General features: G+C 48.6%; 1 protein-coding gene across 1 annotated transcript in view; it reads left to right on the top strand.

Annotated features, from left to right (window-relative positions):
- Positions 1-1,624: 1,624 nt before the first annotated feature.
- The window catches only part of unc5cb (unc-5 netrin receptor Cb), a gene marked incomplete in the record, with an annotated part of 206,583 nt that continues 193,479 nt past the window's right edge, over positions 1,625-14,728 (top strand). Inside the window, 1 exon segment of the mRNA XM_062527646.1 lies at positions 1,625-2,182. Within this exon segment, the coding sequence (XP_062383630.1) occupies positions 2,065-2,182 (118 nt within the window).

Raw genomic sequence — 14,728 nt, 5'->3', positions numbered from 1 at the left:
ATTTTATTTACGTGGAAAAGCTCTCTCTCTCTCTCTCTCTCTCTCTCTCTCTCTCTCACACACACACACACACACACACACACACACACACACACACACACACACAGGACAGGGCTGAGAGCCAGAGCCCAGGCAGGCAGATCAGGGGACCCTGCCCTGTTAGCGTAGCGTCCATATGGCGGCAGTCATGGCTCCTCCTAGCGCAGGATATTATGTCAGCGTGTGTCCTTGTCTGTGGTCAACAGAAGCTATGGGGGGCATCATTCATCCAGATTCCCTTCCACTGCCTCTCTCTCTCTCTCTCTCTCTCTCTCTCTCTCTCTCTCTCTCTCTCTCTCTCTCTCTCTCTCTCTCTCTCTCACCCCCCCGTACACCAGACTTCTCCTCTTTGGGATTTGCTTTGCTGATTGAAGCTGACAGAATTTAGATTTGAGATTACTGATGGCATATTGTGCGCCACACAACTGTTGTCTGTTAGAGACTGACAGAGTGATGAAACACAAGGGGTCTTTATAGATTGTCTTTGCGAAGCTGCATGTGGTTTGTCTCCTCAAACATATTTTTTGAAGACAAAAGAAAATTGTGGTATGGTTCCTAATGCAGTTCTTAATCTCAGCATGGCTCTGTGAAGCTCGGCATAATGCACTTCAAAATGCCACTATGATGCAGCATTGTGGTCCCCATGGTAACAAACCATATAGGATTCCTGACTACAATCCAAAATATCTCACAGGCCACGTGACTATCACAATGCTTTTCATTTTCAGATGGATTTTTAAGACAGATTAGGGTTTCTCCCAACCTATTTCAACTAGGCTAATGCAAAAAGAAATTAACAATCTGGGAGAGAACTCAACTAGCCTATATAGCCTACTGCATGCGAAAAGGAAAGTAAGCAAGCGTAGGCTACTAAAACAGAAAAGTAGGGAAAACTCTGTCTCGCCCTATTTTTCTTCACTGTCACTATTGATTATATTATGTGACCAGGACATGTCTCCTATAATTACCATGACCAAGTTAAAGTCAGGACTGCCCTGCAACAGGACCAAATGCAATTTCCTGATTAGATTCCAAAGGGCTGAAAAGATGTGTTTGGTTTATGAATAAGGCGTTGTCTCATTATGGGACTCATCAATCATCAGATTGAGCTTTTAAAATCAAGTAGGCTTAGGCATATTTCAATAATATTTGTTTAGAATATTTAGAATGAATCCAAATCGTTAGCTGATGTCATTATGGAACGTTCCTCTTTCCGAATGACATGTGCTAACTCCCAAAAGCCCATAATTTATCTAAAATTCAGTATAATTTGAATGAACTATTCAAGAAATGACAGGGACCATCAGAGTAATATAGCCTAATTAAAGATAGCCTACATAGGTGGATTCCTGGTGAATTTAATGAATAGCCATGTATTCGTATTGCCATAGACCATGTAAGCTATTATTACATATGATCATAAAACCCCCATCAATACCAAGTAATCGATGACTGCTAGAGTGAGTAGCCAGCCATTCCGTCATCCAGACCTGGTTTTGTGGTCGCCGCGAAATACAGGAGTCGGTTGTATTTGGATTGGTCGAAGAAGCATGGCATCGCAAAGCATTTCTCAGTCTCTGGCTGTTTGATAGAACGCTACGCGCAATCTGGAAGCTGGGTTTTCTCATAGCCTTTAGAGCGAGCAGCCTGACTGTGGGAGGCGAGCACATACGCAGCTGAGGCGCAAGCTGAACATGAACTTCAAATCTGAGAGCTAGCAGTTTATTCAGCCAGGTGACTGAGTGTTGCGAAGGAGACGCGATTTTCTGAGGGACTTCACTCATACCTTGATGCATAAGGGCGGTGGTGTGGATATTCTTTGACCGCTCATTTTCCTGAAGTGATTGCTGTCTTTACCTCCACGACACGTGTGCGGACATCTAAACCGGAGCACTTTTCATTTTGGTTATCAGACTCTAAAGTTCGGTTTTTATTCGCTCCGAGGCGCTGTCAACGGACGGACGGACTGGACGCGGCTGTTCGGAGAAGGCAGTCTGTTTGCTGCGGAGTTCGACTCTTCCTAGGATGGGGAAAAGTGTGAAGACTGCGAAAAGTAACATTGGAGACGCGGGATTCGTATCGCGAATGGTCTTCATACCTGTGGTTTTGCTTATGGTCCTGGTGAATACAGGAATCGCCCAAGGTAAGGTTTCAAGAGACCCCATCCATAGGCTAGCCTACCTGCAATGAATTTTGCTCGGGCAACGAGAGGTGGTGACTGCTTCTGCAGTAGTGGCAGTATCACCGGGAATGTGATGGTCGCTTTATTTGATGTTGGAAAAATGGTTCTGAATCTGCATTAATAGAATGGTCAAATCGTACATAATTAAAAAGTATAGTAGTTTGTCCACATTGTAACATTGTCAATGTTTTCATAGTGAAAATATTTGTTGAGGAATCAAGACTAAGGGCCGCTACGAATGTGCCCATAGCCCTTCTCAAGTATATGCTTGGTGGAAACATTTAACATTAAGCAACCAGTGTTTTTGTCTTTTTCGTGTTGCATTTAAGTGGAAATAATTATACACAGACTATATGAGAATCCGATGTTATAATCAGGTGTACTCAGTGAAACAATTTAGAAGTTTCGCATCAGCGCACTGCTTCGCTGTTTGCCGTCTGCCCGCCCGCTCCCCGATACGGCAGCGTATTTCCATTTCACACGTTTTCAGAACTCTTAAGAATATGATATTTGTAACGGTTGTGGGTCATTGTTTAAAACACGAATTTATTTTCCAAGTGGGTACATTTTGCATTTACGTTTATTTTAAGAGGCTCATTGAATTTACCTCTTATTCATGCGTTGACTGCCTTGGCTTTGTAGATGTTTGCCATTGTTTGTCCTGTCGTTGATAATTCAAACTCGGTTTTTGGATAGATGAAATTACCAACGAATATTATGGACACGTTTATGAGTATAGCCTTTGTACAGTAACGAGTGAGTGCATGAGGTTAAAACCCGGTCCTTCCGTGAATGCAGTCGATGCTGTCGCACGGGCCGATTACCGAGTTAAGAAGAATAACTTTGTTCTGCTCTGTTCTGTTTTCAAAGTAAGGAAAGTGAGCATTTTTCACAAGCCTTCATTGCGACAGGGATAGAGAGAGAGAGAAAAAAAGAAAGGGGTGATAGAGAGAGAGAGAGAGAACAAGGGTAATTACAATGTAATTTTGTAAATCAATACCCTTTGTTACAAATATCAGCCTGGTCCCATTTTGACTTTGAATGCCTCTAAAAGCTCTCTGTTCAATATTCCTTTTTTCCAGTGGTGTAATAGTGGTTTTCTGTCTGTTTTTTCGCTATAGTTGCTTCGGATACATTAATGAGAGTGCTGGTTGAGTATGGCTGTGCATGTAGTATAGCCTATGTGTTAGGACACAGGCATGACATGTGTTTGTGTCTTATGCTTGTTGTCTCTGGGCAGTGTTTGGACAGGGAGAGACAGCAGGTTTGAACTGGATGGACGCTGTCCTAGTGTGCTTAGCTAGGAAAGTAAAAGGTTGCAGTGGGAGTCATCTGCCAACCAAGCAGGCTGTTCAGAAATACTAATAGCAGACACAGTTCCTTTTCAACTGGGTCTGTTAGATTCCTTTGAATTGAATAGACATGTTTATTTGATTGTAAGCTAAATATGTTTATTCTTTTGTTTTGAATAATGTTTAAATTGTGCCCTACTTTTTTATGGCACAGTGCTGATCTGGGTCAAGGTCTATGCCTTCCCCGTCACCTTTGTGAATTACGACTGTGTAAGTGAGCGTGAATCAGCTTTCAAGCAGGCACCAACAAGACCCTCACGCTAAATATGCACAGTGAGCAGCAGCAGCCTACCACCTCCACAGTTTACGCTCCACAGGGAAGAGTGATCCAGGCTCTGAATACAACCCCCCCCCCCCATACACCCCACTCCCAATACACACACACACACACACACACACACACACACACACACACACTACCCACCTTCCCCTCCCTCCCTGCTTTCCCCTCATCACACTACTGCATAGTTAATGAGGAAACGAGGGAAGGGGAGAAAAAAAGAAAGACAAGAGAAATACAACCCAGCTTTGGTTTCTGAAGGGCATCGTGGGATGACATAATCCTCCCTTCCATTCCAGAACTCCGCCGAGGCCCCGTGTCACAGGCGGTAATGGGAACATGAACCAGGTCGTTCCGTGTCCATTAAGAAGTCGATATTCGGGGGGACAACATTGTTGGCGACTAATTAATGGGCCATAGTTTTTCTCCCTTTTTTTGCCCTCCGCGAGGAAGGAGCGGCTCACTTTCGGCCTCATCATTAGAGACAAGTGCGCTGTTTAAAGCACTGCCTGACGCCTGACGCCGCACCTATCACATGGCCCCCCCTCCGCCGCTCTCTGTTGCTCGGGTGCGAGGCGCGGAGATGTGTTCCGTCAGTTTCAGCCTCCGCAGGTGTGGCATTCAGGTGATCGGTGTAGGAAAGGAGAGAGAAAGAGAGATGAAGAGTAGAGTAGACGATTGAAAGACAGGAGGAGAGGAGAGAAGAGGAGGAGAGGAAAAGTAAGGGCATGGTAGAGGAGGAGAAGAGAGGCGAGGGGTAGAGAAGACAGGTTGAGACAGGAGAGGTGAGATGAAGGAGTCCTGTGGCAGGGAACGAGAGACCATGATGAGAACTAAAGCTATGGGGAGGAGAGGAGCGCACAGCAGCCCTACTGGTCCCCTGGGCTTAGGGATCGGGTGGATACCTCCATGCTGTGTGTGTGTGTGTGTGTGTGTGTGTGTGTGTGTGTGTGTGTGAATGAGTGTATGGATATGTGTGTGTGGGTGGATATGTGTGTGTGTGTGTGTGTGTGTGTGTGTGTGTGTGTATGTGTGTGTGTGTGAGAGTGAGTGAGTGTGAGTGAGTGAGTGTATGGATATGTTTGTGTGGGTGGATATGTGTGTGTGTGTAAATATGTGTGTGTGTGTGCTCCTGGAGAGGCGACACACACGGGGGCCAAGGGTACAAGCGGATGACGAGGAGTGCGAGCGGCGGCTCTTCGCCCGGTGAACCCGGGACAATGGCGGGCCAGGCGCGGGCCAGGCGCGGACCAGGCGCGGGCCGTGTCGGCCCCATTGAGCGGCAGATGGGCGTGTGGATTTGCGGGCAGGAGAGGGCCGTCTGTCTGTTTGAATATGCAGATCCCTTTGTGGATGAAAGAGAGGGGGATGCCAGGGAGACGAGCGGCAGCGCTTTTTTTAGGGGATTTTTTTTTTAGTCTGCATTTTGTTAGCGGGGATTTTTTTTTTTGTTTGTTTGTGCATGCACTGTATGCACTGGCAACCACATCGAAACCAAGAGGAGTTTTTTCACTGGAAGTGATGGCCATGGAGTTCAGATGGAGAGAAAGAAAGAGAGAGAGAGGGAGGGAGAGAGAGAAGGAGAGAGAGAGAGAAACAAAGCCTCCCTGTTTGTCTACTTGCTCATAATGACTGTAAAAGCTGAAGCACAGTGAAAGCCCTGGGAGCCCACAGAGTCAGGCTGTAAGATTAGTTCACTTTTTCCACCTCCCTCCCTCCCCTCCATTCCCTTCATTCCTCCCTTCTTCTCTCTCTCTCCCTCTCTTTTTCTCTCTCTTTCTCTCTCTCTTCTCTCTCTCTCTCTTTCTGTCTTCATCATGTGTCCTCTTAGCTCAGTTTACTCAGAGACTAATGGATCTATATGAAAATATTTTCATTATTCAAACGACTGACCAGCGAGATCTTTCGAGAATTTGTTTAAAGTGAAAGAAAAACAGGAAAAAGCCTCTTCCACAAATACAAATGCGTGCGCACACACACACACACTCACACACTCTCACTCACACACACGCACAGACACACACACACACACACACACACACACCCTAACCACACACACACATGCACAGACACACACACACACACACGCACAAGCTCAGTCACTCAGACACACACACATCCACACTGTGTCCAACAACATATACTGTTTTCTCAAAGGCAGTATAGTGTGTCACTTTACACCCACCCTACACTCACAGACACACACACACACACACACACACACACACGTTCTACACACCCACATGTACAAACATATACCATTTTCGCACATGGCCGTATAGAGTGTTGCGTTAGTCGCGGCCGCGTAAGAAATCCGTGTAAGGCGAGAACGCTATTACTCTCGTCATTACTGTAAGCGTTTCCCTCGCCGGCCTCTCCGCCAGGCCCTCTGGGGAGCCGCTAAAGTTTCAGTCATCGCGGTCGTCCCGAACGCGCCCGCCCGCCCGCTGCACAATGGGCCGCATTGTGCGAGGTGAGGGGGGGACTGCGGAATGACCCCGGCGCTTTAAATGTGTCGGCAAGTCCCCTGGGGGTGACGCGCGCGCGCTGGGCCACTTTCACAAGAGGACCTCGCTCTCTCTCTCGCTTTCTTCTTGTTGGTTTTTTTTGTTGTTGTTTTATCCTGCGGTAGCAGCAGAAGGAGAGGTGTGTGTGTGTGTGTGTGTGTGTGTGTCTCTCTCTGTGTGTGTGTGTGTGTGTGTGTGTGTGTGTGTGTGTGCGCGTGCGTGCTGTTGTCTGTTTGTGTTCATAGGCAGGTGGAAAAGAAAAGGTCAGCCGTAGTTGCTGTGTCATCAGAGTTCACTACCAACACACACACACACACACACACACACCCACTCCCTGCGTTTGAGGTATCAGGGTTTCACGCAGTGTTCTGTGCCGTTGTCCCACCCCGTGTCCACTTTCCTCGTTCTCGGTAATAACTCCTCTTCGAAGTGACCTGCTGAGGTTGCTTCTCTTAACCCCCCCCCCCCCCCCCCCAACACACACACACACACACACACACACACACCAACACACACCCAAGTGCCTGACGTCACTCTCGTTGCCCTCTCGCTGTGGTTTTAAGATGCTCTGGTGAGGCTTTTACACGCCAGTGGAGTGGAGCAGAGTCACTTGGAGCAGCCAAGCCATCACAGACGCTCTCAGCTCAAGAGCGAGGCACACAGGAAAAATAGAGAGAGAGAGAGAGAGAGAGAGAGAGAGAGAGAGAGAGAGAGAGAGAGGGAGAGAGAGAATGGAGTGAAGCGTTGAAAGGAGAGGTGTCATAGCCGTGGCAGTTGTCTTTCCTTTCCCCTCTACAAAATGGCAGAGAGGTGAACAAGATCGAGTGAGGCAGAGAAAAGGACAGAGAGTGAGAGATTGAAAGAGAGAGAGGGAGAGAGAGAGATTGAACGAGAGAGAGAGAGAGAGGGAGAGAGAGAGATTGAACGAGAGAGAGAGAGAGAGAGGGAGAGAGTGGTGAGAGAAGGGCTGAGTGCAATTAATCACACACTGTCACTCTCTCGAGCGTCAGATTGGGGCTGGCTGCTATTAGCAGTCCATTAGCGGAGCCGGGCACAAGTAGCAGCACTTGAGCGCCATGCCTGATGCGGGAGAGGCTGACCCGGCCGCCCGAGAGCCTGTCGGAGGAGGCAGGACACGAGCCCCCTGCTCGTAATGATCCAGCCATTTGCATTCACACCGCACCACACCACACCGCACTGCACTGGGGGGAGAGCCCAGGGCCCAGGGGGGAGGAGGGGGAGTGGGGGGGGAGATTGGGTGCGTGGGTGCAGCTTGGCCAGTGTGCTGGTATGTGTGTGTGTGTGTAGGTGTGTATGTGTATCCACATCTGAGTGTGTGTGCGTATGCAAGTACACTGTGGAAATGTGTGCGTTGTATGGTTGGCAGTCATCTTTGCACGTGTGTGTGTGTGTGTGTGTGTGTGTGTGTGTGTGTGTGTGTGTGTGTGTGTGTGTCTGTGAATGTGTGTGTGTGTGTGTGTGTGTGTGTGTGTGTTTGTGTCTGTGAATGTATGTGTGTGTGTGTGTGTGTGTGTGTGTCTGCAAGTGTTTGTGTCTGTCAAGGCCTTTCTCTCTGGTGGATGCTCATCCGTCTAGTGCGATGTCAAGGGCACTATGCGAAGGTGATCTCCTCTGTCTCGCTGTCTCAATGCCTCTTCACCACCCCCCCCCCCCTCCTCCTGCTGTCTGTCTGGGCGCCCCTGTAACACTGCATACGGTTGCCTGGCAGAGCCTCTCTCTCATCAGCTCGGGGGAGAAGGGCCGCGGAGCGCGGCGTGTGGAGCACGCTCGAGCAGGCTCTCGGCGAGGATCCTTTAGACCCAATTACCCTGGAGGGGGCCGGGGCTAATGCTATGCAGGGCCCTTCCGCCGGCCTGGAGAGCCTGGACCCCGGGGCAGAGCGGGGAGATGGCCTGGAGAGAGGAGAGCTATTGCCAGTCAAGAGGCCTCCTCCAGCGCCTGGGTGTGTGTGTGCAGAGATGGTGTGCTTACAGAGCTGGTGGCTGGTGGTTGTGTGTGTGTGTGTGTGTGTGTGTGTGTGTGTGTGTGTGTGTGTGTGTGTGTGTGTGTGTGTGTGTGTGTGTGTGTGTGTGTGTGTGTGTGTGTGTGTGTGTGTGTGTGTGTGTGTGTGTGTGTGTGTGTGTGTGTGTGTGTGGGCACAACGGGGGGCCCTCCTCTGTAAGCATGATGGCCGCCAACGGGCTTTCTCATTTGGGAATTTTTGCTTTTTGTTTGCTCTTTTTGTCTTCCCTGTAATTCCACCCTTGTTACTCACCTCAGCCCCCCCCCACCCCTCCCAAAACCACCCCCACCCCCCCATCCCTCGCCTTCGCTTGGAAAAAGCAGACCTTATTTAGTTGCGGTCTGTGTAGGCAGACTTTATAGTGTTAAAGCTTCTCACACTCCCACAGCGTTGTACAGAAACCGTGTGCGTCTGATATCCACTGACCCTGGACCAGTTCCCATTTCCACACATGCGCTGCCAGGAGGCCTCCTACTGTATCCTTGTCCTGGATGTATGTCAGCAGGCGGCTGAACAATGTACAGTACGAGCGCAGAGGACCGGCGGGGTGGAGAGCCATTGTCCTTCGCCATAGGGGGAGGTTTCTGCCACGCAGCGCGGCCGGTCTCCCAGGGCTAATAGCCCGGCGAAGCGACAGAAGGGGACGTTTAGAATATTCTATGTGTGTGCCACGCCGTGCCCGGCGCTATAAAAAGCCCCGAGCAGAGTGGCAGCGGAAGAGAGAGAGGCAGAGAGAGGCGCGGGTATAGTGGCGAGAGGCTTTTATGTTTTCTAATGGCGTCCTTTTGAGTACGTGCTCCCACCCCAGCCGTGCTGTTGTTGTGTCCTTGTTTACGGACCGTCTTTGCTGAGTGGTGGACAAAAGGTAGAGTTGGCAGCTCCTCCGCACGGAATGTTTCGAGACCCCTTGTTTTGTCCTGAAAACGTACTTTTGTACGATTCGTTTGGTGCACATTGTGATGGACCTGTTTAAGATGCTCGTTGTGCTCTGTGGGATGTCACATGCCACAGTCTTGTGTTTGAGGGCGAGTCCATAATTTATGAGGATGAATGCTGATCATTAATTAGTGCTCTATTAATGTAGGGTATCGATCTGTTGTTGTTGTTGTTGTTGTTGTGCTGCGCACAACAATCTTGAGATTGCAGATCGTAGCGATGATTCATCATGTTTTTGTTTGTAAATCATCCATCCCGCATCTGTCCACAGTACTGCCTCGTGACCCATTTGGGCAATTGAGCCGCTGTGTGTGTGTGACCGCGCTGGCCTGTAGTGGACAGAGATGTACGGAGAGACATGTAATCACCTCTGAGAGAGAAACCCAAGAACATAAAAGCTGTCTCTTTTTTAGAACCGTCTGTGAGTTCATCTCCTCTAACATTTCTCTCTCTCTCTCTCTCTCTATCATTCTTGTCTTTCCCTCCTTTCTAGCCTCCTTCCATCGTTGCCTCTTCCTCCCCTCCTCCACTTCCTCTTCTCCCTCCCTCCCTCCCTCTTTTTCTCTGTTATTCCTTAACTGTGCGGACGGCAGATGAAAGCATAGCACAGATAAATGTTTGCGCTGTCCTGTTTTTACGGGCCTTAAATAAGAGCGTACATTTCCCCCTGCTGGTCGGGGGTCCAGCTGAGAAGAAACAGGACTCTGGTTTGCATTAAAGTCCCACAGTGATAAGAGGACATTGTTAGGACCCGTGCTCGTTCGCTCGCCCACCTTTCCCCCCCCCAAAGTAAACCCCGCCGTTCCGAGAGAGAGAGAGACCCAAAACTCTGTTGTTCTGGAGGAGGGGGGCTGGGGTGGGGTGGGGGTGTTCATAAAAAGGTCCAGTTAGTTTAGTGTTCGGGCATTAGTAAAGCCAGCCCCGGGGGCATGTTTTGAGAGGGCTGTACAGAGTTGAGGTCCTGCAGGGGTCCTAGAGGAGAGGGCCCACTGGGCCTGCGACCGTAAGACGGACACATCTGGCTCTTGAAACAACAAGGGCCGTGTTTAAGAAGCAGCCAATTAACTTACACGGATCAAGCCAGAGATGTATGATGTAGTCCAGCTTATTTTACATGGGAAAAGCAATATGTTTTCTTTCCCCCCCCTCTTCCGAGTTATCTTTTGAAAAACATAACGCAAATTCCTACGTGCGGGGTTCTGGTAGACATCAGTTATCAGCAGGACGGAGATAGAAGCCTTGGCTTGTCTGACAGGGTGCTCCGAGACCAGGCATGTTCTGTATCTCTGTTAAAAAACAGACCATGAGGCTCTGCGGGACCAGAGATGGAGCTAGATAAAGACGAATGAATGGAAGCTATTCATCATCGCAAAAATCAATCTTTTCTTTTTTCCCGTCCTTTTCATATTTCGGCCGCTTTGTTATCCGCACGTCTAGCTCCCAAACACATTTGAGAGTGTGCAGAGAGCACAGTGTTATGAGCGCAGTGAATGTGTGTCACAATGTCAATTTCCTTGTGTTGGTTTGAATCAACTCAGGGAGCTGAGAGGAGATGTTGAGGAGAATTGAAAGATTTTTTTAGAGTGATACAGTATCTTGAATGTACCTTTTTTTACAAAAGAAATAAACTACTTTACCAACGCCACAGCCTTTTCAAACCCACACCTCACTTTGATGTAGATTCCGTAATAAGGAAATTAGTCCTGTGCAAAGGACTCGTTGTCGTAGTCGTAGTGCAAAGCTGTGTCTCTCGTATGAGAATGGATGGGACTGGCCCAGAGGAATGTGGCCTTATTGTGTTTCATTCTACTGGCCACCATCCCTGATAATCTCCCCTCTCTCTTCCCTTTCTTCCCCCTACGCCTTTTGCTTATGTGAGCAGTATATATACACCGTAATTGTAATTCTTAAATGACTTTTGCTGTTCTGGTGTGCTGTCATGGGTCGGCGCGTTTTAACAAAGTCAGCACGTTGCGGCGTGCCATTGCATCTCCCCGGCGTGGTCTCAGGGGGACCCTGCATGCTGCCGGAGCCTAACTGGGGCACACATGCACACACACACACACACACACACACACACACACACACACACACATACAGTACATACAGACACACACACACACACTCGTGGGGGCTAATTTTGTCAGGAGCCCCGGTTCGGCGGCGAGGCAGAACTGTCCGACTTTAATGAAGGCTTCGCCTCTTTTTTTCTCTCTCGGCGTCATCGGAGAGCTCGGCGCGGCACTCCGCAGCGCCGCTGTAAAAGCCACCAAGAATTTAGCACGGGGGGGCAGCAGCGTGGGGCCGGCGGATGAGGTAGGAGTGAACGGCCGGATGCAGAGCGAGAGCTAAAGCACCGTTAATCACGCGGCCCCCGTTATAAAGGCATCTGGGGCCACAGGGCCAGACTGCTCTTAAAGCAAAACCCCTCGTGTTGTCTTAAAGTCAGACGAGGGGCGAACAAATATCAAACGATGTCTTTTCTCTTCTACTTTTGGCAACAGGGAGCAGAATAACAAAGATGGCGGATGGGTTTGTGGAGATTGAGAGAGAGAGAGAGAGGGGGTGGGGGGTTGGGTGGAAGGCTAGAGACACCCAGGATGGAGGAGAGCTCCACCTCAGCTGGCCTCTCGCTTCTACAAGGACATCGGCGCAGAGCAAAGGAGGCGGATAAATAATGAATTCTGTTCTGGTGTGATCGGAACCTAATGGAAGGCGCGGAACAGTTAGCCGGCAAAGTGGCGAGTCAGCACAGTGTCGTATCTGTGAGGGGACAGAGGGAGTGAGCGAAAGCGAGAGCGATAGAGAGAGAGAGATAGATAGATAGAGAAAGAGAGAGAGAGAGAGGGAGTCTATTTTTATTGACAGTGGCACAGAGTGCTCTGAACAGGGTGATGGGGCTTGGTTGAAAGCCACCTTTCTGATCACCAGGGCTATTCTCTCCACCCCAGCCTGCAAATGAAATGGCTTTACCCGCCAGGGGTTTCCAGCCTCTCCAATGCATTATATAGTCGGTGGATGCTTTTGTATGTTGTACAGATGCTATTTCCACTATGGAGAGGTTATTATCTTTCATTGAAACAGATCGGGGAGGGGGTCTGTTTTCTCATTTTGGTTGCCAAAAGAAATGCAAGTTGTCTTAGTCGCGGGGTCAGCAGACTAAGTCCTCATGCTCCGTCCAACACGACTCAAATCAGATCCAGCCCTCAGATGTAAACTGATATACCATTATGCTGTACATTAAACATTCTCCCTACATTTGCGCCCGGAAAGCAATGATTCAGCGCTGGCGTATGAAACGTATGGATTCCTGACGAACTGTAAGCTGATCCACTTGGCATTAGTTCGAAGTCTGCCCTGGGCGTTCGTTTAAAGAAGGGGAACACAAGCGTTCGCCCCATTCACGAGCGCAAACTGTGAAAGGCCCCGCAGTTGTCGAAAGAGTCGTCAGATGTAAATTATAACCCCTCTTTCGACTGTTCCCCCATCAGTAGCCCACACTTGTAAATTCTTCCCTACACACACACACTCACTCACACCCAGCTCATTTGCGTGGAAACACATCAGTAAATCATCGCATTGTTTGTTTTTGCGTTTTGTGTTTTTTTCTTCAGCCATTTCTTTCCCCTCAAGAACTTCCAAGTCTGCATTTCTTTCAGTTCCATCGTTGCTATTATGAAGGCAGGGATGTTTTATTGCCACACTCTAGCCCTGTGCTTTTGGGCCAACAAAAGCAGAAAAATCTTTGGGAGGAGGGTGTGTGTGTGTGTGGAGGGAGGGGGGGGGGGGGGGGGGTAAAGGAGAGGGAGGAAGAGAGGAAAGGGAGGAAAAGAGAAAGGACGTCGAGATAGGCCAACCCGTGTACTCCTCTCTCCTCTCCCTCTAATCCCACAGAGAATGGGGGGGATTCAGACACATTAACCGCAGCTATTCGTAGCGACTTTGCGCTCCTCTTTTGTTCGCGGGGTAAAGAACCTTAAGTCGGGTAAACAAGCAAAACAATGTTGAACCCGAGTAATCTTTTGAGGGGTATGAGTGCTCTCATTCACTCCGCCGCTCATGTCTACTTCCTGCTTTTTTTTTTGCGCTCCCCTGTCCTATGATTTTTGTTATGGAAATCCCGACTGTTTTTGTCCTCTCCTCTGGAAGCCTGAAACACCAGAACGGTCTGTTTCTGTTTTGGAGGTGATTCGTCTCCCTGACAGTTGTTTGCAGATTGATTTGAATTGGAGACGCAAGGGCCGGGGAAATATGAGTGAGCGTATTTACATTTTGGCTTACGTTTTCATCCTACCCCCACCTCCTCCTCCTCATCCCCACCCTCCTCTTTTTTTGTTTGTTTTGAGTAAGCGCTCGGCAGAATGCAGAGCAGTATGTTTTTCAGAATTTTCGTCGGAGCGTGTCAACTCCCAGTCCTGCTGGAGAGAGGATCACATGAGAGACAGCTTACTGAGAAAGAGAGGGAGAGAGAGAGCGAAAGAAAGAGAGAGAGAGAGAGAGAGAGAGATGACTGTACAAGAGGAGACAGCGTGGGTCAGTAGGCCACTGGCCAGTGACAAACCAAAGATGAGACGTTTGATTGATGTTCTCAGACCTCAGTTATCCACTCCCACCTTGCTGTAGCTGTCGTCTTCATCTACATCTGTCTGTCTGTTGTGTGTTAACTCAACTTAATGTTGAAGACTAAGCTTTTTACCACTGGAGTCAATCAACAAGAATATTATATTTCATATTTTACATTAAAGGAGTTAGAGTAAGAAAAAATGTATTTAAAATGAGAATCTTATCTTTTAAAAAGAAAAAAAACATTATTAGACAGCGGTTTCGTGTATTTTTGCACTAGTGAAGTGGGTGGCATTTTTGTTTAATAATTTATTTGTTTCGCTGGGAAAATAGTGTCCTGATTTTTTTACGTTCTCACTCAGCCACTGTGAGGGAGACGACTGCAGTAGCTGCTGCGCCGCGTGAGACAGCTAACCTGCTGTTCTACTTCCTGTTTGGCAGGAAGGAGAGTTGGTAATGATTTGCTAACTAGCGCCATGCTCTGTACTTTCCATCCAGCGCGCCGTTCCCTAGAGGTAGATGTTTCCAGCTTTGTAGTAAAATGTCGGTAATTGCTTTTACACAGACACAAGGACGAGCACGAACGCTGCTGGATGGGGTTCTCAAATCTGCAGCTCCAAAAATAATTGCACACCATCTCAAGTTTGCGTTCATCTGAAGTAATTTCTTTCTGAAGTCCCTTTGTAACGGCATATGAGAGACAGAGAATGTAGGGCATTATGCAGATGTGTGGTGCATTATGGGGATATGCAGCAGTCTGTCTGTCTGTGAGATTGTAAGCATATATAACTCATCCCAGGAACACTTGTCGGTATGTATCTGACACACACACAGTCACACACACAC

The sequence above is a fragment of the Sardina pilchardus genome, chromosome 23, assembly GCF_963854185.1.
Source record: "Sardina pilchardus chromosome 23, fSarPil1.1, whole genome shotgun sequence".
Taxonomy (NCBI): domain Eukaryota; kingdom Metazoa; phylum Chordata; class Actinopteri; order Clupeiformes; family Clupeidae; genus Sardina; species Sardina pilchardus.
This window is presented reverse-complemented; position numbering and strand designations above follow the sequence as displayed.